We start from the raw sequence: 22,687 nt of genomic DNA, 5'->3' as shown, positions 1-22,687 counted from the left end.
GAGCTAGAGCAATTTCCGAATGCACACTAAAGCACACGAACTAATGGAAATATTTACAATAATAAATCAAAGATATCATATAAGAATTTAAACAAAATTACTCTACACGTATAGAAATTAGAAAAAAAATCTATTATATAGAAAATCTAGACCAAGGGCTCGGTACTTGAGGAAACATTTTTTTTTTTCACTTTTATGTGCTAGCGTTTTTTTCCAGAAGACTTTTCTGATACCCTCGTGGCCTCCAACCATCCAACGGGCGCCTTTATTCTGATCGGGAACGTCGTCTAAGAAATCCAAATTTTAGGCCTACCATTTCAATCACAAATAATTTAATCAATTAATAAAAACACTTTGTAACTGTAGTGATCGAGTAAGTAAAAATATTCACAAAGTTAAATATTTTCAACACCAAGGAATTTTTTTAACACCAGTATAGAATATCTGCACCGGCGGCAGTGTTATTTTAACACCGCTTTCGGTGTTGAAATTTAACACCTATACCGCCTGGACTTGGGGTTTTTTTTACAGTGTAGTTTTCATTACTTTTTATTATAGTGACTTCAGATGAAGATTTTGGTCTTACTTTGCACACCCTAAGTTCGCTCTCCTCTCTGAAGTCTTTAAGCTTTTTATCAAAAATTTAAGTTGTTAATTACAGTAGGACCTCGTTATAAGACCATTAGTTTCTCTCTCAAACTATCGCGATACCTGGTTTATAAAAAAAGACAGTAAATAGTCTTATAACGAGGTCCGACTGTATTAATATCAGGTCAAAATAAATCTCATAATCCAACCGATTTTTTGCTAAATTTCAATCATTCTAATATTTCTTTTAAGGATTAGGTACACATAAATTATTAGAAATAGCAAAAAAATTAGTTTTACACTTGCACCGAAAATCAAAACATATAGAATTGTTGGTTGCACATTGGTGATCATTCCAACATTGTCCTCTTAAAATTGGATAACATGTTGATCTATTTATCGCAATATTATTAGATTTACAAACACATTTTTTATCTTTTGAACATTGTGTATGCCATGGTTCACCACAATCTTTACTATCGTTACAAGAAAACAGTGAATGTGCTGTAAAAAACATTTTTTTTTAGCTAAAATAATTCAAATTTTTATGATCCTGAAATTAACAGATAATTAACAACTGTCGGATTTTTTTTTTTCACTAAATCAATGACAAAAAAAAACTAAAAATATGCACATGTAGAAAATTTAAAAAACAATAGGTGCAACTTTTTGAAATATTTTTTTTTTTCTAATTTATCGTTTCAAAAAAAGCCAAAAATTATTAAACGTCGGGTAACTTCAGTATCATACATTTTTCCAATTCCCAGGCGGCACAAAAAAAAAATTGTTAACTTTATGTTAACAATTAGTTACACTCTAACAAATTGTTGCCTTAAACTTAACAAAAAGTCAACAATTTTTTTTTGTGCCGCCTGGGTTAACACAAAAAAAAAATATCAATTTATTTTTCAAAACTTACTTTTTACGCATTGAATTACGGATACTGACATAAAATTAGGTTTGCATTGACATTTATTATCGACACAATAAAATCCATATAATTGACAGTGTTCATTATTTAGACAAAATCCATTTAAAATTGACACACATACAGAATTCCTCAATACACTATTATCATTACAAACGCATTTATTAATTACTGAGCATTTTGAATTTTCAAAAATTTGACAATCTGAATTTAAAACACAAATTTGTCCCAGTGAAGCTTAAAAAAAAATAAAATTATTAAATTATTATCAGTATAAAAGTTTCTTAATTACTTGAACCTAGTAAAAATTACCTCTTTGGCATTCCCCATAATGATTAGGAACGTAATTAGAAATACATTGACATTTATTATAAATACAAGCTGAATTATTTACTCTGCATTCTAAATTATTCTTACAAATTACATTCAAAAGTGGTAAGCATTCATTACCACGCAATGAAATTGTGTTTAATACACATTGACAAATTTTACCCTTTGAACATTCAGAAAATTTTATAGCAGAACAATCTGCATTATCCCCACAAGTAGATCCCAATACCTCTGTAACATAAAAAGAAAAAAAATTTAGGGCAAAGATTAATTTTTCACATATCCTTTGGTCGAAAGTCGTTAGTCGCACAGTGTGGGAATCGCTGTGAATTCATGATTTATTTGCATTAACGTAAATTTAAAAAAAAAAAAAATTAAATTATAGAAACTTTTTATGTCGATTAATAAGACATCAATACACGAACTGCTGAATTGGTTTAGTAAAGTAATGATTAATTTTTCTAAAATTATCATAAAAAAAAGGCCATTCGGCAGCCGAAATGGAAGTAAATTTCTAATTATTTAATTATTTTCACCTTACAAATAAAAGTTAACAACGAAATAAAATTTTTTTCGACATTTTAAAAAATTCTCGAGATAATAAAACAAAAAAATCAAAAAATTTAAAGTTTAATGCCAAAAATTGAAGCTAACTGAATGAGCTTCAGAAGAATTTTTGATGATAATGCACTATATGTTTTGATTTGAAGTTATTTAAAAATACCTATGCATATATTGAAACTATTGGACCAATGGTATTTCGGATCCTATTCGAAAAATTATGATAGATTATGGTTTTACTCCTTGAAAATTCTACCATAAGGACAAAGGCAATAGTTTGCTTTTAATGAAATCCACTAATAAAATAATCTAAAATTAAAATTTCATTGTGATATATCGAAGTGTCGTACTTGAAATTAGTACTAATATATGAAATAAAAAGACTATTAGAATATCAAACGACGAGTAGATATAGAGAATATTATCATCATAACTAATGTTAATCTTGGTATTGATATATCATATTATTTCTACACTGTCAATAAAACAAAATTGGATATACCCACTGAATTGAGATGTTTGGATTTTATATGTGTCACACTGCAATAATATCAATTTGAGTAGCTCCATGAATTTACTAAAAAGAAGGAGAACTAATGTAATAGCAAAATTTCATTTAATGAATGGTAAGATAAGTAATTTCATTGGTGTAGGCACATATATAGGCATGATAATGTAATCTTATTTGAAGCGCTTTCAGATGAATTTTATAGAAAGTCGATAAGTTTTCACATTCAAAAGATATTGAAGAAAGAATAAGTAAAAATGTGAATTTTGGACATTTTGAAAATTTTGATGTGCTATAACTTCTAAACTAATTAACCGATGGAGATTATTTTCGAACTAGATCAAGCTAGTCCCCCACAAAATACGTGTACCAAGTTTCAAGGCGATTAGTTTGAAATTGTGGCTATAATCAAAGTGAAAACCAGCATAAAATTAGTTTTTATAATATTTTGTAAATGTTCAAAATCATTTATCTATCAGAAAAAATGGTTAAATCAATGAGCTGTATAGGAGAAATTGAGGGCAATCGAATGAGCTTTCAAATAGAACGAACAAAAATAAGCAATTTCTTTCCGTTTAAAAGTTACATCCAGTTAAATCAGTAAACAAATTTATTTTGAAAATTTTACAAATAACCATAACTTCTAAACTTATTGGCCGAATTGGCTCATCTTCGAACTCATCCAAGGTAATCGGCCATAGAATAAGTATACTAAGTTTCATTAAGATCGGTGTAGAATTGTGGACGCTATCGTTGGAGAACGGCGCGTTATATTATATATATATATATATAAATACATATATAAACTTTTGAACCAAATGTATTTTCTGACTCAGCTCGTCGAGCTGAGTTGAGAGGTAGCAAAATTTTTCGAAAATTCCATTATGAGGACAAATACAATAGTTAGATTTCTATGAAATCTACTAATAAAAGCGGGAATTCCCTCATAGGGACTAACTAAAGGTTAAATTACCGAATTAAAATAAATAATTTATAAATTACTTGGTATGCATTGATGGTTAGCATCTTCTCTGAATCCCTTGATGCATTTACACATGTTTTTAATACAAACAGAAATATTTGGCAGACATTCTTCATTATTTCTACAAAATTCTCCTAATAGTGGTGAGCATTTAGTTTCAGTAAATTGAATAGAATTCAGTTTACAAACACACCTTTTATCTTCTGAACATTTAGCAAGAGATATACCAAGACAATCATTATCATTTCTACAATAGTCTCCTAGTTCCACTGAAATAATACCAAGCCCTTATTTATAAGGATAAAAAAAAATACTTAACCATTTTTTATGTCACCTTTTTCTCGGCATGTAAAATTACTTGATCTCCGTTTGCAAACGTCACTTCTGTCACAGCATGAATGATGTTGATAAGGATCACACTAGAAATAAGGAAGAAATATTAAAATTGGCTGCCTGAAAATTTTCCATGTCTTCGAAATTTGAACTTTTTAGAGCGAAAATACACTAGTCACAAAAATTAAAGGAAACAAAAAATGTTCCAAATTTTTGCTCGTCTTATAAACGGTCTACGGGTTTCAATAAATTTTTTTTGATAATTTTGCCATAAATCACTCTTAGGTAATTTAATGCTCTTTAATTTGCCATAATTAAAAAGTCTGTACAATAATTTGGCGCGGAGTTATCGCCGATCAAAGCAAAAAAGTCCATTTTGACTTTAACAATTAATAACTTGGGAAGTAATGAACGTACAGAAAATGGAAGTAGGGTTTTGAAAATTGCAAAATATTTTCTGTAAGACAATAATTTTGGCTTTTGATGAAAAAATTTTTATCGTAGTAACTTGTTGACGGACAAACAGTAAAAATTCGCATATTTAAGGATATTTGGATAACTTTGGATGTATTGGATGAACGGGTATCGGTAATTTTCAACCTCAAAGTGTCTTAAAGAAACTCTTAAAATTGCAAAGCGCTGCGATTATTTTTCATAGTCCCCCGAAAATTAAAATTTATCATTTTCGCCGAAAAATGTGTATAATGAGAAATTCTTCAGTTTTCATTCATTTTGTTGATCTAAAAATTTTTTCCTCATCATATTCAGATTTTTTAGTTGATAATAATAAAGCATTGTAATTAATGAGCTATTATAATTTAAAAATAAAATTGATATTTAAGTTTTAATGGGACGTAAATTTAATTTGTTTTTGTCCAGATTACTTACATATTGTCCATATGTTGCACATTGATAATTACTATTATATTCGTTACTACTAATTGGATGAGGGGAATGTAAAATAATAATAATAATAATTTCACTTGACATTACCAACAAACGTCCTTTCATTTTGTTAAATTTATTTTATTAAATTATAATTACTTAATAATTTTTTGTATTAGTTTACTTGCAATGTCAAATATTTGGGATTGGAACAATAATGATGATTTTATCAAAATCTAATTAACACGTAGTTTAATTTCATTACGCTTAATATCGTTGTGATACAAAAAACTTCAACTATAAAATAGTAAAAATAAAATTTTCTTTTAATAGTCTAATAAAAGATATTTTATCAATGATGACAAAAATAGTAATTTTAAACACGTACGTATGTGTGCATGGACACATTCTTTGCTGATTAATAGTATTATTTAATTAATTTTCAAATGCTACCGTACGATGGATGGTATGGCCTAATGGATACAGATAAATTGCACAGGCTCGGATAGCTTAACTGAAAGAGCATTCGGAAAGTAACCAACATGGTCAGGTTCTTTTCTTATCCTACCGAATCTCGTTTTATCTAACTCTCCTTCTTTATGAATAAGGCAAATTAACCCGTGAGTGTGTGTGTGTGTGTGTGTGTGTGTGTGTGTGTGTGTGTGTGTGTGTGTGTGTGTGTGTGTGTGTGTGTGTGTGTGTGTGTAAGTGTGTAAGTGTGTGTAAGTGTGTGTAAGTGTGTGTGTGTAAGTGTGTGTGTGTGTAAGTGTGTGTGTGTGTGTGTGTGTGTGTGTGTGTGTGTGTGTGTGTGTGTGTGTGTGTGTGTGTGTGTGTGTGTGTGTGTGTGTGTGTGTGTGTGTGTGTGTGTGTGTGTGTGTGTGTGTGTGTGTGTGTGTGTGTGTGTGTGTGTGTGTGTGTGTGTGTGTGTGTGTGTGTGTGTGTGTGTGTGTGTGTGTGTGTGTGTGTGTGTGTGTGTAAGTGTGTGTGTGTGTGTGTGTAAGTGTGTGTGTGTGTGTGTGTGTGTGTGTGTGTGTGTGTGTGTGTGTGTGTGTGTGTGTGTGTGTGTGTGTGTGTGTGTGTGTGTGTGTGTGTGTGTGTGTAAGTGTGTGTAAGTGTGTGCATAAAAACATATCTTCCTGCTTAACAGCGTTATTTAATTAATTTATTTGTACTGAAACATTGTACTCGGGCTCTATCAAAGCAATTCGTTGGAGATTGGGTAGGCAGATTAATGTACTTCGAGAATCGAAGAAATTCGACGACGTCAACCTTCACCAAATGAGGCTGCCCTATCTAACATGTTCTTCTGAACTTTTGTCAGCGCCTTGCATTCGATCAGCAAGTGGAGCAGAGTTTCATTTTATAAATGACATTGGAGGTACATCGAAGAAGTCGCAGTAATGATCAAGTTTTTTAGATGTCGACGAGTGAATCAGTTCCCCTCATAACGTACCTAATCAGGTTGGAACTAGAATGATTATATTTAATAATAATTCAAATTTTTTATAACTTTGCATTGATTAAATTTGGATGTGCCGAATAGTTGAGCATTGATGTTCGAAAATAGCGATTAAATTATGTTTGCATGCGCACTGATAATCAATACAAAAGGAATAAATAGCTATGTACTGATCATCTTTGCCATAATATCCATTCAAAATAAGTAAAAACATGTTAATTTATTTAATGCAATGTTATTTAATCTACAAAAATATTGTTTATATTTTGAATATGATTACTTTTATAAATTGTTGATTATAATTGTAGTGAATTATTTCAAAATATTTCAATTACGAAATAATTTAGTAAAATCCATTTTTTTTTTTTTCGAACTAATTGAGACCATTCAATACATTTTATGAAAATACACATCTGTTTTTGGAGACAGCAGTGAAGTTGGGTTTGCACGCACACCGAAAATCAGAACAAACAGAATTTTCAGCCTGACATTGGCCATTTTTCCAACAAAATCCATCCAAAATAGGTAAACATGTAGATCTATTCACCGCAATATTATTTGATTTACAAACACATTTTTTATCTTCTGAGCAAACTGTGTGCCATGGTTCACTACAATCTGAAGTATTGTCACAATTGAATAGCAAATGAGCTGAAAGAATGGTTTTAGAAAAACAATAAATTTAATTCACTATTATTAAAGAATATGGATGTTGACATCAAATTGACTGTGAAATTATACAAACTTTCTATACAGTTATCAGCAGCCAGCAGTGAAAAATTCGGTTTACATTGACATTTATTATCGATACAATGAAATCCGTGAAATTGACATTGATCGTTACTAATACAATGACCATCGACAACTGGTGTACATTCCATTTGATTATATGCGAAGTTATTATCGCTACACACGCATTCGTTATCATGAGAACATCTTGAATTTTTTAAATGTTCACAATCTGAATTTGATTCACAAAATTTTCCTAATGATCCTAGAAAATGAAATCTCAATGTTATATTATCTGTAAGTATTCATTATTAATAATATTGTTGAGTTACATACTTCGAACACATCGATCATTGGAATCGGAACTGTATTCAAAAGCACACTGACATTTATTTTTAATACAGATCGAATTTTGAACAGCACATTGCTCATTTGCAAGACAAACTCCATCTAACATCGGATGACACTTTGTTCGATTTATTGAAATATATGGATCAGAACAAATACATCTTTTATCTTTTGAACATATTGCATACTCAACACCGTAACAGTCTGTATTATTATCGCACGGCTCACCTAAATCTTCTACAATAAAACATAAGCATGTTAAAACAATTCATCCCGATTGTTATTATAATTTTTATTGTCAAACAATTATATTTACTTGGTACGCATTTAGAGTATCGATACATATGATCAGGCTTGCATTGACATTTATTATTAATGCAATAGGTTTTTTCTTGTGCGCACGTTTCATTGCCCGAACACATCACGCCATATAGTGGAGCGCAGATACCTCCTTCTATTGGATTATGATTATTATCACACACACATTTTCTATCTTTAGAGCAAATGCCATAATTTACTAATCTTCCGCACGTGAAATCGTTGTCACAAGATATACCTAAATAAGCTGTCATGAAATAAAACATCTATGAATACCGAAAAATTCCTTTCATTTTTCTGACATATTACGATTTTTGGGATTTGTGTACAATCGCGGCTCCACCTGTTTTTTACAAGCAAAATTCCAAATATAGACAAATTGCTCTGAAACCAATATCCACAGCACTTTAGGTCAGCTGATGTACACTGTAAAAGTGAACTTGATGCGGTGTGTAACTGAACACGCGGAAAAAGTTTCTTCTATGTAAATTTACGGTGTAAGCACTTGAAAAATAAGTGAAGCCGTGATTTTGAATAAATTCTCGGATTTTATATCAATTACAATTACTTTGTTTTCTTACTGGGTCTGGTATACACTTCTTAACGGTTTGTTGTATGAATCCATCGCTGCATTTGCATTTGTCATCAATACAAAGTGAATTTACTTCCGCACATTTTTCGTTTAGCCCACAAAATTCTCCTAATAATGGTATACATGATATTTTATCGAATGGAAAATTATTTGGTTTGCAAGTACACTTTTTATCTATCGAACATACGGCACGATGTATGTCACGACAATTCTCGTCGGTTTCACAAGGTTCCCCTAATGTAACTTGAACAATAACAGAATACATTTTCTTTCGGTTGTCATTAATAAATTATTCATAGTATTTTTTCATTAGTGTAGTTTTACCTTTATCCATACATACATAGAACGGTATTACGTATTTACACGTGTCCTTTTTGAGACAACATCCTTGTGGTCGATCAGGATCACACTAATCAGAAAAATATATTGAATATAATTAATTGTGTCTATAATCCCTAGATTCAAATTACTTACATGATTTCCATGACCAAAACATTCGTAATTGCTTTCATTTCCGTCGGCATTAATCTCATTCGTCGGATACAAAATAAAAATTAAAAAAAAATATCCACATATAATATACATTTTTAAATCTTGTAACAATCAAAAACGCAAATTCCGATAATTATTTAGACCCAATATATTAACGAAAAATTGTAATTATTAATAGAAAAAAAAAATGAATAAATAAAATTCTTTTCAGAAAATAATATGTATCAATTCGGTTATTTTTGTACACTAAATAGAATATAACGTGGCAAAATGGGCAGACTTAAAAACCGAATAATCAAAGTTAATACTTTTATTTACGACTCATGATTATGGTTAAATATAAATTCAATCAATACTTGAAATTAAGTGAATTTAAGTTTCGTAATTTCGTCATAATCAAAATTATTTTTGAAGTTCTCTTATAGATAGCTATTACAAAATACTCCACCTATTTTTATACCAGAAAAAACAGATATCTTGAGTCAAGAAAATATTTTTGAAGACAAACGTTTTCGGGAACCAAGTCAAGATTTTCTTGAGCCAAGAGAATTCGTCTTGGTTGGAGAAGATTTCTACTTTATCTGAGGAAATTTAGGTCTCCAAAAAAATTTTCTTGAATCAAGAATATTTACTTTCAGTCGAGAATTTTTTTTTTTGTGTGTAAAGAGAACATGAAGCGTAATTAGTTCTTTAATTTTTGAGATATGATTGAAAGTATTCTGAACTAAGTATATTCATTTTGATTGATAAAATGAAACACAAAAAATAAGAATGAGATAAAAAAATTATTGGATCTTTATTGAACAAATTGGCCGATTTAATAAATTCATATAGCTTTTACTTGCAAGATTCAAGTTGAGTCAGAATTTCGCATCTCCATAATAATGAACCATCGGAGCATTCTTAAGAAAGTTTTATGTAAATCTGAATCTCAAGTCTTCGGCAAATCTACATGATCGATCTTAGACAAGACTAATGCAAAATATTTTAAGCAAATCTGTTGTAATAGTTGCGTTAGGCACATTAGGTCAGACTTGCTAAAGAATTTCTTTAGGTACTTGATGCAAAAGGCTGCCCTTAGTTCGTTATTTCATGGTCCATGTATTCATCATTTATATAGTAAATTCAGAGTTGCTCACTTAATGGTAAATTTAATTTAACCAACTGATATAGATAAGAGTATGTAGCGCTTTTAATTTTAATGAGGACTACTCGGTTTGCTCTAGGTACTGAATTTAAGCCTCTGGCAATGATAGAAAAAATAAACCTGGAATTTTAAAGAATGCATTGCATGCATTGGGTCAGTAGGTGGAGAAGAGTTTCATTCTCTACCTTGGTCAAAATTACAAATTAGACTAGGTCGTCTTAAATCGTGACTGAGTAAGCTAGTTATTAATGTTTGAAAATCGCAATTAAATTATGTTTGCATGCGCGCTGATAATCAATACTCTATAAAAAAAGATTCCTGACGTCAAACCAGATTCGTTTGGCTCAAGTACTCCTTGCGTTTGGATACAGCCAAGCGCGTCAACCGATTGAGCCTACAGCCCTCTACGTTTGACAGTATATTTTGCTTCAACTGAGAGTTTCTTGAGGGAAGGTACCAAGTCGTTTGAACTAACTCTATAGTATTTGATATAGCTCAATAACTTTGTTCATTTAAAAAAAAATAGAAATTAGTTCAAGTCATTGAAACTGTTGATAGAATAATGATTTTTGTTTTATATAAAATAATTAAAAATTTTACTCAAAGTAAATCGGAAGGTGATTGAAAGTATGAATTTTCAGTTAAGTCACAATTTTATTAAAGCAACTGAATTTTAGTGTTGAAAGTAATGGTTTTGTAGGTCCGTTGAAATTGTCCTTGCAATTGATTCAATAAAAAATCGAATTGTTTCAAGTTGCTGTATTGCATTGATCCAAAAAAACAGTAATCTGCATCAAGAGAATATTGCCTTTAATTATTTCATCAATAATTAATTTAAAAAAAAAATTTTTTTTCTTACGTATTTTTTTATTTTTAATTTTATTTTTATTATTATTATTACTATTAGTATTATTATTATTTTTTTTTTATTAAGTATTGGGACAGTTACATTATATTATTATTATTATTATATTATATTCATTACACGTTACAAATAATTCTGACATACTTAGTTTTTAGTGAAAAGTTAAATAATCGTAGAATTGGTATCCAGAGGAATCGAACCCAGCACCTTACGCGCGAGAGTCAGGCGCTTTACCGCTACGCTACGGGACCAGTAAGAAAGTTAGAGTTTAGTTGGGCTTCTAGTACTTTGTTCTCATATTGAATGGATATATACAGTCTTTTGCTTATACATTGATCTAAACGTGATAAATATGTGACTCTTTTTATAAATAAATTTTTTTATTTAACCGATAATATAAAGACTTTCATTCAAATATAGTTCGATATTTTGTAACGAATACATTTATATTCTTGTCGAATATTTTTCAGTTTTAATGTGAGTGCGTCAAATTATTCCTTCAACCTCGTTGGATTCTCTCCCCAAGAAACTCGTCGGTTGACACGACACGTTCGGTATTATAGAAAACTATTTTTGTTTCATTGAAACATGCGAAGTTGTCAAACTAAATGTTTCAAGAGTTTCAGTTAAATTTCTTAAAATTGAAAAGTTTGCTTCAACAAGTTTTTATTTTTAAATCAAGTACATCCAAACTGTAATTAAAATATATTTTACTATTCGCTCAAATGTTAATTTAATTACGGTCAAACTTAAAAACTTTAACCCGAGTCGAAATTTAAGTCGTAGATTCAACGTTTTGAACGTTGAAATCGTAATTTGAACGTATTGAACGTTGAAATCGTAATTTGAACGTATTGAACGTTGAAATCGTAGTTTGAACGTATTGAAATAGAAATTTCGTTCAAACTCTTTCCAATAAATATTTACAAGTGGGGCCAATGATTTTAATTTTAATTTTTTTGAACGAAATTTCTATTTGATTTTATTGATATATTTTTTTTTCTTGAAAAATACATAAAAAAATGAACAATTAAAAAAAAAAAAGTTGATTATCACAATTTTTACAAATTTTCAAAAAAATTTATAAATTTTAAAAAAAATTTTGATATTCAACTAGAAATTGTGCACCAAAAATGAAATTGCCTACTGAAAAAATCCATAAATGAGCTCCAAATCTTCAAAATATTTTTGAAATGCAAATGAAAATCAATCTGATAGTTTTCAAAGATCTCAAAATATCAAGATTGAATAAGAATTTGACTCTCAAAAATCAATCTCAATTTAATAACTTCCTTAATTCCAATCATCTGTGATTTTATTAGTTGATTGAAGCAAGTATCTAAAAATTAACTCAATCAAATCTTTAGGAAAAGCTTTTAGCTAAATTTAGCCCATAGGTTATTTTTTACGCATTGGTATATGTCATTTTTTCGTAACTTTTAATTTTTACTATGGATCATATATTTTTTTTAAACAGTTGAATCTATATTTTTTACGTTCAATACGTTCAAATTACGATTTCAACGTCCAATACGTTGAATTTACGATTTGAACGTTCAAAACGTTGAATCTACGATTTCAACGTTCAAAACGTTGAATCTACGACTTAAATTTCGACTCGGGAACATCAATGCTTAATCAATTTCTCATAATCGAGTAGAGATTTTCATTCAATAAAAACGATTTTCTCGAGACAAACTAGTTTTTGTTGGTTCAAACGAATTTGGTTTCACTGAAGAGGAACTTTGTCAAACTCGTAGGGAGTTTGATTTCAGTACCTTATTTTTTACAGTGTACAAATGGAATTAATAGTTATACACTGATCATCTTTCCCATAGTATCCATTCAAAATAGGTATAAACATGTCAATTTATTTCATGCAATATTATTGAATCTACAAATATATTTTGTATATTTTGAACATGATTACTTTTATAAATTGCTGATTATAATTTTAGTGAATCATTTCAAAATATTTGAATTGTCTGATAAAATGATAAAATAAATTTTTTTCAATTTTAAACTGACTGAGACCATTAATACATGTTATGAAAATACACATTTATTTTTGGAGACAGCAATAAAGTTAGGTTTGCACGCACACCAAAAATCAGAGCAAACCGAATTTTCGGCCTGACATTGGTCATCTTTCCAACAATACCCATCCAAAATAGGTAAACATGTAGATCTATTCAACACAATATTGTTTGATTTACAAACACATTTTTTATCTTCTGAGCAAACTGTGTGCCATGGTTCACTACACTCTGAAGTATCGTTACAATTAAATAGCAAATGAGCTGAAAGAATAGTTTTAGGAAAACAATAAATTAAATTCACTATTATTAGAGAATATGGATGTTGACATCAAATTGACTGTGAAATTATACAAACTTTCTATACAGTTATCAGCAGCCAGCAGTGAAAAATTCGGTTTACATTGACATTTATTATCGATACAATGAAATCCGTGAAATTGACATTGATCGTTACTAATACAATGACCATCGACAACTGGTGTACATTCCATTTGATTATATGCGAAGTTATTATCGCTACACACGCATTCGTTATCACGAGAACATCTTGAATTTTTTAAATGTTCACAATCTGAATTTGATTCACAAAATTTTCCTAATGATCCTAGAAAACAAAATCTCAATGTTATATTATCTGTAGGTATTCATTATTAATAATATTGTTGAGTAACATACTTCGAACACATCGATAATTGGAATCGGAACTGTATTCAAAAGCACACTGACATTTATTTTTAATACAGATCGAATTTTGAACAGCACATTGCTCATTTGCAAGACAAAATCCATCTAACATCGGATGACACTTTGTTCGATTTATTGAAATATATGGATCAGAACAAATACATATTTTATCTCTTGAACATATTGCATACTCAACACCGTAACAGTCTGTATTATCATCGCAAGGCTCACCTAAATCTTCTACAATAAAGCATAAGCATGTTAAAACAATTCATCCCGATTGTTATTATAATTTTCATTGTTGAACAATTATATTTACTTGGTACGCATTTAGAGTATCGATACATATGATCAGGCTTGCATTGACATTTATTATTAATGCAATAGGTTTTTTCTTGTGCGCACGTTTCATTGCCAGAACACGTCACGCCATATAGTGGAGCGCAGATACCTCCTTCTATTGGATTATGATTATTATCACACACACATTTTCTATCTTTAGAGCAAATGCCATAATTTACTAATCTTCCGCACGTGAAATTGTTGTCACAAGATATACCTAAATAAGCTGTCATGAAATAAAAAATCTATGAATACCAAAAAATTCCTTTCATTTTTCTGACACATTACGATTTTTGGGATTTGTGTACAATCGCGGCTCCACCTGTTTTTTACAAGCAAAATTCCAAATATAGACAAATTGCTTTGAAACTGATTTCGACAGCAGGCATTGGTCGGCGGATTGAAAATACATGTGCTTATCGAATGGATAGTAGTTTCGATATGGACTACGCCTTATACTAGTACATACCGAGTTAAAACCGTGTTGCGGACTTCAACCCATCATTATACTTGTAAGGGAAGGCGGATACCGTCCAAACTACTTGCATCCAACTTTTAGGTCAGCTGGTGTACACCGTAAAAGAGAACTTTCCTTGTTTAGAAAATCTCATAGAATGCAATAGATTCTCATAAATTCCCATACAGATTTTATAAGAATGAATAAGTTCTATGAGAAGTGCTATAGTTAAGTATAGGCCTTAGACATACAGCTATAAGAATCTATCGGATTTTTTAAGCAGGGTCATGCGCCGTGTAACTGAACACGCGGGAAAAGTTTCTTCTGTGTAAATTTAAGGTGTAAGCACTTGCAACTTTAAAAAATGTGTGAAACCGTGATTGTGAACAAATGCCCGATTTTTATAGCAATTATAATTACTTTGTTTTCTTACTGGGTCTGGTATACACTTATTAATGGTTTGTTGTATAAATCCATCACTGCATTTGCATTTGTCATCAATGCAGAGAGAATTTACTTCCGCGCATTTTTCGTTTAGCCCACAAAATTCTCCTAATAATGGTATGCATGATATTTTATCAAATGGAGAATTATTTGGTTTGCAAGTACACTTTTTATCTATCGAACATACGGCACGATGTATGTCACGACAATTCTCGTCGGTTTCACAAGGTTCCCCTAATGTAACTTGAACAATAACAGAATACATTTTCTTTTGGTCGTCATTCATTAATTATTTATCGTATTTTTTTATTAGTGTAGTTTTACCTATATCCATACATACATAGTACCCTATCATGTATTTACACACGTCTTTTTCGAGACAACATCCTTGTGGTCGATAAGGATCACACTATTCAGAAAAATATATTAAATATAATCAATGGTGTTTTTAATCCGTAGATTCAAATTACTTACATGATTCCCATGACCAAAACATTGGTATTTGCTCTCATTTCCGTCGGCATTGATCTCATTTGTCGGATACAAAATAAAAATTAAAAAAAAATATCCGAATATAATATACATTTTTGAATCTTGTAACAATCAAAAATGTAAATTCTAATAATTATTTATTAGACCCAATATATTAACGAACGATTGTAATTATTAATAGAAAAAAATAAATAAATAAAATTCTTTTTGGAAAATAATATGTATCAAATCGGTTATTTTTGTACACTAAATAGAACATAACGTGGCAAAATGGACTGACTTAAAAACCCACAATCGAAGTAAATACTTTTATTTACGACTCATGATTATGTGTAAATATAAATTCAACCAATACTTGAAATAAAGTGAATTTAAGTCTCGTAATTTCGTCATAATCGAAATTATTTTTGAAGTTCTCTTACAGAAAGCTATTACGAAATACTCCACCTATTTTTATAACGAAAATATGAGGCGTAATTAGTTCTTTCATTTTTGAGATATGATTGAAAACATTCTGAACTAAGTATAGTCATTTTGATTGATAAAATGAAATACAAAAAATGAGAATGAGATAAAAAAATTATTGGATCTCTATTGAACAAATTGGCCGATTTAATAAAATCAGATAGCTTTTACTTGCAAGGTTAAAGTTGAGTCAAAATTTCGCATCTCCATAATAATGAACCATCGGAGCATTCTTAAGAAAGTTTTATGTAAATCTGAATCTCAAGTCTTCGGCAAATCTACATGATCGATCTTAGACAAGACTAATGCAAAATATTTTAAGCATATCTGTTGTAATAGTTGCGTTAGGCACATTAGGTCAGACTTGCTAAAGAATTACTTTAGGTACTTGATGCAAAATGCTGCCCTTAGTTCGTTACTTCATGGCCCATGTATTCATCATTAATATAGTAAATTCAGAGTTGCTCACTTAATGTTAAATTTAATTTAATCAACTGACAAAGTTAACAGTTTGTAGCGCTTTTAATTTTAATGAGGACTACTCAGTTTGCTCTAGGTACTGAATTTAAGCCTCTGGCAATGATAGAAAAAATAAACCTGATATTTTAAAGAATTCTGCATGCATTGGGTCAGTAGGTGGAGAAGAGTTTCATTCTCTACCCTGGTCAAAATTACAAATTAGACTAGGTCGTCTTAAATCGTGACTAAGTAAGCTAGTTATTAATGTTTGAAAATAGCAATTAAATTATGTTTGCATGCGCACTGATAATCAATACAAAAGAAATTAATAGCTAATATGCACTCATCATCTTTTCCACAATATCCATTCAAAATAAGTAAAAACATGTTAATTTTTTTAAGCATTATTATTTGATTTATGAACACATGTTTTATATTTCGATTGACTATTTTTAAAAAATGTTGCTTAAAATTTTAGTGAATCTTTTCAGAATATTTCAGTTACGCGATAATCTGATAAAATAAATTTTTTGTTGTTTTGTACTGATTAAGACCATCAAATACATTTTATGAAAATACACATTTATTTTTTGAGACAGCAATGAAGTTGGGTTTGCACGTACACCGAAAATCAGAACAAACAGAATTTTCAGCCTGACATTGATCATCTTTCCAACAATACCCATCCAAAATAGGTAAACATGTAGATCTATTCACCGCAATATTATTTGAATTGCAAACACATTTTTTATCTTCTGAGCAAACTGTGTGCCATGGTTCACTACACACTGAAGTATCGTTACAAGAAAATAGCAAATGAGCTGTAAGGATATTTAAAAAAAAACATTAAATTAAATTCACTTTTATTAGAAATCATGGTTGTTGACATCAAATTAACTGTGAAATTATACAAACTTTCTATACAGTGATCAGCAGACAGCAGTGAAAAATTAGGTCTACATCGACATTTATTATCGATACAATGAAATCCGTGAAATTGACATTGATCGTTACTAATACAATAACCATCGACAACTGGTGTACATTCCATTTGGCTGTATGCGAAGTTATTATCACTACACACGCATTCGTTATCACGAGAACATTTTGAATTTTTTAAATGTTTACAATCTGAATTTGATTTACAAATTTTTCCTAATGATCCTAGAAAATGAAATTGATACTGAAGTTAGCCGACGTCTGATAATTTTTAGACTTCTTTTAAAATAATAAATTATAAAAAAATAAATATTCAAAAAAATTGCACCTAGAGTTTTTTAAATTTTTTACATGTGCATATTTTTGGTTTTTTTTTTTTGTGATTTATTTGTTGAAAAAAAAATCCGAAAATTACAAATTGTCTGCTAACTTCAGGATCATAATAAAATCTCAATATTATATTATCTGTAGGTATTCATTATTAATAACATTTTTAGGTAACTTACTCGAAACACAACGATGGTTGGCATCAGCACTGTAATCAAAAGCACAATGACATTTATTATTAATACAGATTGAATTTAGAACAGTACATTGCTCATTTGCGCGACAAAATCCATTTAAAATCGGATGACACTTTGTTCTATTTATTGAAACATAGAGAGCAGAACAAATACATCTTCTGTCTTTTGAACATATTGCGAATTCAACTCCGTAACAGTCTCTATGATTATTGCAGGACTCACCTAAGTCTTCTGTAATAAAGCATAAACCCATTAAAATAAATAATTCCGATTGTTTTTATAATTTTTATTGTCAGATAACCAAATTTACTTGTTACACATTTAGAATCTCGAAACACATGATCAGGCTTGCATCGACATTTCTTATTAATGCAATAGGCCTTTTCTTGTGCGCACGTTTCGTTGCCCGAACACGTCACGCCATATAGTGGAGCGCAAACACCTCCTTCTATTGGATTATAATTATAATCACACACACATTTTCTATCTTTAGAGCAAATACCATAATTTACTAATCCTCTACAAGTGTAATTGTTGTCACAAGATATACCTAAATAAGCTAAGTCACAAAACAAAAAATTTATGAATGCCAAAATAATATATTGTGTTACAAGGGATGAAACAAGACGATTTCAGACTAAGATGAAGTTGGCTGCCCGAGCCGTAGGCGAGATTTCATCCAGAGTCACACACTATATTTTTTATGACCTGCATCGGAACTTCGAGCTTCAGTGTCAGTAACCAGTAAGAAACAAGTTAATTTCCAGCTGATGATGCAGAGAACTGTTAGAGAATGAGAAATCTGTGATTTGCAGGCACTTATTAGATAGTGAATAGGACGAAAATATTATTTTCACTCATTTTTAGTAATTTTATTTGGGTAACTACACTGGTCACAGAAATTAAGGGATAGAAAAAAAATCCGAAATTTTTAGGTGATTTTCAACATGCTGTAACTTGGTGAAAAATGGTCGTATAAAAAAAAAAAAAAAAAGCAAATTGTAGCCTCAAGTTTCTAGTTTTCAGATCTGGACCTCAAAATTTTTTATCATGTACGGTTCCGGAGTAATCATAAGAAAACCAACGAAAAAAAATTTTCAAAATTTTTGCTGGTCTTTCAATACCTCTATGGGCGACAATAAATTTTTTTGAATAATCCGACTGTCTGACTTTTCTCGGAAATTTTATGCCCTTTAATTTGGTGGCCTTGAAAAGTCTCTACGACGATTTGGCGCCGAGTAATCATTGATCAAAGCAAAAAAGTCCATTTTGGCTTTGATAATCAATAACTCCGGATGTATTGGTCGTACAGAGAATGGAAGCAGGGTTTTGAAAACTGGAAAACATTCTCTATAAGGCAAAATTAGTGGCATTTGATAGAAAAATTTTTTTTAAAGCGATATTGTTTGGTAAAAAACAGGTCAAAATTCACAAATTTAAGGATATTCGGAAATCTTGCTATAACTTTGGATATAACGGATGAACAAAGGATATCTTCGACTTTTTTTCAACCTCAAAGTGTCCTGAAAAAACCCTGAAAATTTCAAATCGCTGCGATTTTTCTTTCTTAGTGCCCCGAAGCTTTAAATTTATCGATTTTGTCAAAAATCACCATAATTGGTAGTTTCTCGGTTTTTGTTCATTTTTTCGATTTGAAAATGTTTTATTTACCGATAATCATCATTTCTTCGATCAAAAAGATCAATTATCGAAAAAAATTGAAAAAAAAAAAATTTTGATAAAATTTTTTTTTTTTTTTCAAAAATTTTTTTTTTCCAAAATTTTTTTTTTGTTGTATCTGCAATGATTTATCATTGTCAAAAAAAATTCCTAAAATTTTTTTTACCGCTGTAACTGCATCTGCTTTAAATGTCAACTTAACAAACATACGCTTTGGGTAACTCTAATGCCGGCGGTAAAAAAAAGAGAATGTTTTCCAGTTTTCAAAACCCTGCTTCCATTCTCTGTACGACCAATACATCCGGAGTTATTGATTATCAAAGCCAAAATGGACTTTTTTGCTTTGATCAATGATTACTCGGCGCCAAATCGTCGTAGAGACTTTTTAAGGCCACCAAATTAAAGGGCATAAAATTTCCGAGAAAAGTCAGACAGTCGGATTATTCAAAAAAATTTATTGTCGCCCATAGAGGTATTGAAAGACCAGCAAAAATTTTGAAAATTTTTTTTCGTTGGTTTTCTTATGATTACTCCGGAACCGTACATGATAAAAAATTTTGAGGTCCAGATCTGAAAACTAGAAACTTGAGGCTACAATTTGCTTTTTTTATTTTTTTTATACGACCATTTTTCACCAAGTTACAGCATGTTGAAAATCACCTAAAAATTTCGGATTTTTTTTCTATCCCTTAATTTCTGTGACCAGTGTATAACTGACATTAAAAAAATGAAATGAGCAAACTGAAATGACAAGCAATCAAATGAGAGTAATAAGGATGCAAATGAACATGAAATATAACTAACATCGAGCAGAAATCATTGTATTTCTCTTTAAAGGAAGAAACACGAATGTTTCTGCCCACTGTACCCCTAAAGATTGAAACCCGACTGGTAACTGTTCTGCACCCGACTCAGTACGGTGTTGGAAAAAAATGCTCGATTGTGGTGCAGCACCACACTGACTACTGTGGGGGACCTGACTGAGTCGTGTGCGCACATCACTCAATCAGGTTCCGCACAGTAACCAGTCGGGTTCCAATCTTTTCGTGTGTGCACGTATTTGTGGATTACGAATTCGCTAGATATAGTATTAGTTCGCAGCATAGGCTTGAAATTAGCTTGTTTCGACTAGCTGTAGAGACACAGAAACTCGAAGTTTTGATAATGGTATCATGAACATTTACTTTCATTTTTCTGACACAATAGGATTTTTAAATAAATCATAATTACTTTGCTTTCTTACTGGGTCTGGTATACACTTCCTTATGGTTTGTTGTATAAAGCCATCGCTGCATTTGCATTTATTGTCAATACACAGAGAATTTATTTCCTCACATTTTTCGTTTTGCTCACAAAATTCTCCTAATAATGGTATACATGATGTTTTATTAATTGGTAAATTATTTGGTTTGCAAGTACACATTTTATCTACCGAACATACGGCACGATGTATGTCACGACAATTCTTGTCGGTTTCACAAGGTTCCCCTAATGTAACTTGAACAATAACAAAATATATTTTTTTTTGGTTGTCATTAATAAATTATATATAGTATTTTTTTGTTGGTGTAGTTTTACCTTTATCCGTACATACATAGTGCCCTATCATATATTTGCACATGTCTTTTTCGAGACAACATCTTTGTGGTCGATAAGGATCACACTATTCAGAAAAATATATTAAATATAATTAATGGTGTTTTTAATCCGTAGATTTAATTTACTTACATGATTTCCATGACCAATACATTGGGATTTGCTCTCATTTCCGTCGGCATTGATCTCATCCGTCGGATACAAAATAAAAATTAAAAAAAAATATCCGAATATAATATACATTTTTGAATCTTGTAACAATCAAAAACGTAAATTCTGATAACTATTTAGACCTAATATATTAACCAACAATCGTAATTATTAATAGAAAAAAAATAAATAAATAGAACCCGTTTTCAAAAATAATATGTATCAAATCGGTTATTTTTGTAGACTAAATAGAATACAACGTGGCAAAATAGGCGGACTTAAAAACCGAATAATCAAAGTTAATATTTTTATTTCGTCATAACCAAAATTATTTTCGAAGTTCTCTTACAGAAAACTATTACGAAATACTCCACCTATTTTTATAACGAAAACATGAAGCGTAATTAGTTCTTTAATTTTTGAGATATGATTGAAAGCATTCAGAACTGAGTATAGTCATTTTGATTGATAAAATGAATTACAAAAAATAATGATGAAATAAAAAAATTATTGGATCTCTATTGAACAAATTGGCCGATTTAAAGAATTCATATAATTTTCACTTGAAAGAGCCAAGTTGATTCAAATTTTCGCATCTCCATAATAATTAACCATCGGAGCATTCTTAAGGAACATATTATTTGTATTTAATGAATCTAGATAATCAGTAAAGCCGTAAGAGATTAAACTATTGTATGTAATAGAATGAAAGAGTAAACGTCTGAAAAATCTGTAAGTGGGAAATTTTAATTTATATTGTATTTTATTGAGTTTATTGTAATTTTTCTCATTAATAATAACAAAATAACATCCCGACTAGAATTTTTCATAAGGGCCTGACGAGGTCCTTATCGGGTTAACCTTATTTCAAATAAGGTCCCGATCAGGGTATCCTGACGAGGATCCTGATATGGATGTAACGCTTAAGACCCACGAGGTCCTTATCGGGATTGCCTTATCAGGACCTTACCAGGATATCCTCACCACGTCCATATCAGGTCCTTACCAGGATATCCTCATCAAATCAGGCAAACCTTATATTAACCTGATAAGGTCCTTATGGTACTTCAGGCAAATCAGGAAGAAATTCTAGTCGGGATGTATATTGATTTATAATCACAAGGAGCAGTAGCTACATGATCGTAAATAAATAAACTAAACTAAACTAAACTAAGGAAGTTTTATGTAAATCTGAATCTTAAGTCTTCGGCAAATCTACATACCCGGGAAAAACGGATTAGATCTGACCAGATATAATTATATCTGGTCAGATCTAATTATATCTGATCAGATCTATTTATATCTGGTTAGATATGGGATTTGAGATATAATCAGATCTAGTCATATCTGA

The 22,687-nt window shown here is 30.4% G+C and overlaps 1 protein-coding gene across 1 annotated transcript; it reads right to left on the bottom strand.

Annotated features, from left to right (window-relative positions):
• Positions 1-835: 835 nt before the first annotated feature.
• LOC130663024 (neurogenic locus notch homolog protein 1-like) lies at positions 836-21,013 on the bottom strand. The gene is made up of 20 exons (XM_057462058.1): positions 20,821-21,013; positions 18,221-18,469; positions 17,893-18,141; positions 17,363-17,611; positions 17,090-17,268; positions 15,356-15,440; positions 15,008-15,274; positions 13,780-14,028; positions 13,460-13,708; positions 13,187-13,365; positions 8,886-8,970; positions 8,538-8,804; positions 7,640-7,888; positions 7,320-7,568; positions 7,047-7,225; positions 4,256-4,316; positions 3,918-4,166; positions 1,829-2,077; positions 1,508-1,753; positions 836-1,092 (listed from the first exon to the last, which is right to left on the bottom strand). Exons 1-20 carry the CDS (start codon positions 21,011-21,013, stop codon positions 836-838), a joined length of 4,239 nt encoding a protein of 1,412 aa, XP_057318041.1.
• Positions 21,014-22,687: the final 1,674 nt, after the last annotated feature.

The sequence above is a fragment of the Microplitis mediator genome, chromosome 1 (assembly GCF_029852145.1).
Source record: "Microplitis mediator isolate UGA2020A chromosome 1, iyMicMedi2.1, whole genome shotgun sequence".
Lineage (NCBI taxonomy): Eukaryota > Metazoa > Arthropoda > Insecta > Hymenoptera > Braconidae > Microplitis > Microplitis mediator.
The sequence above is the reverse complement of the archived record's forward strand: the minus strand, read 5'-3'. Positions and strand labels throughout refer to the sequence as shown.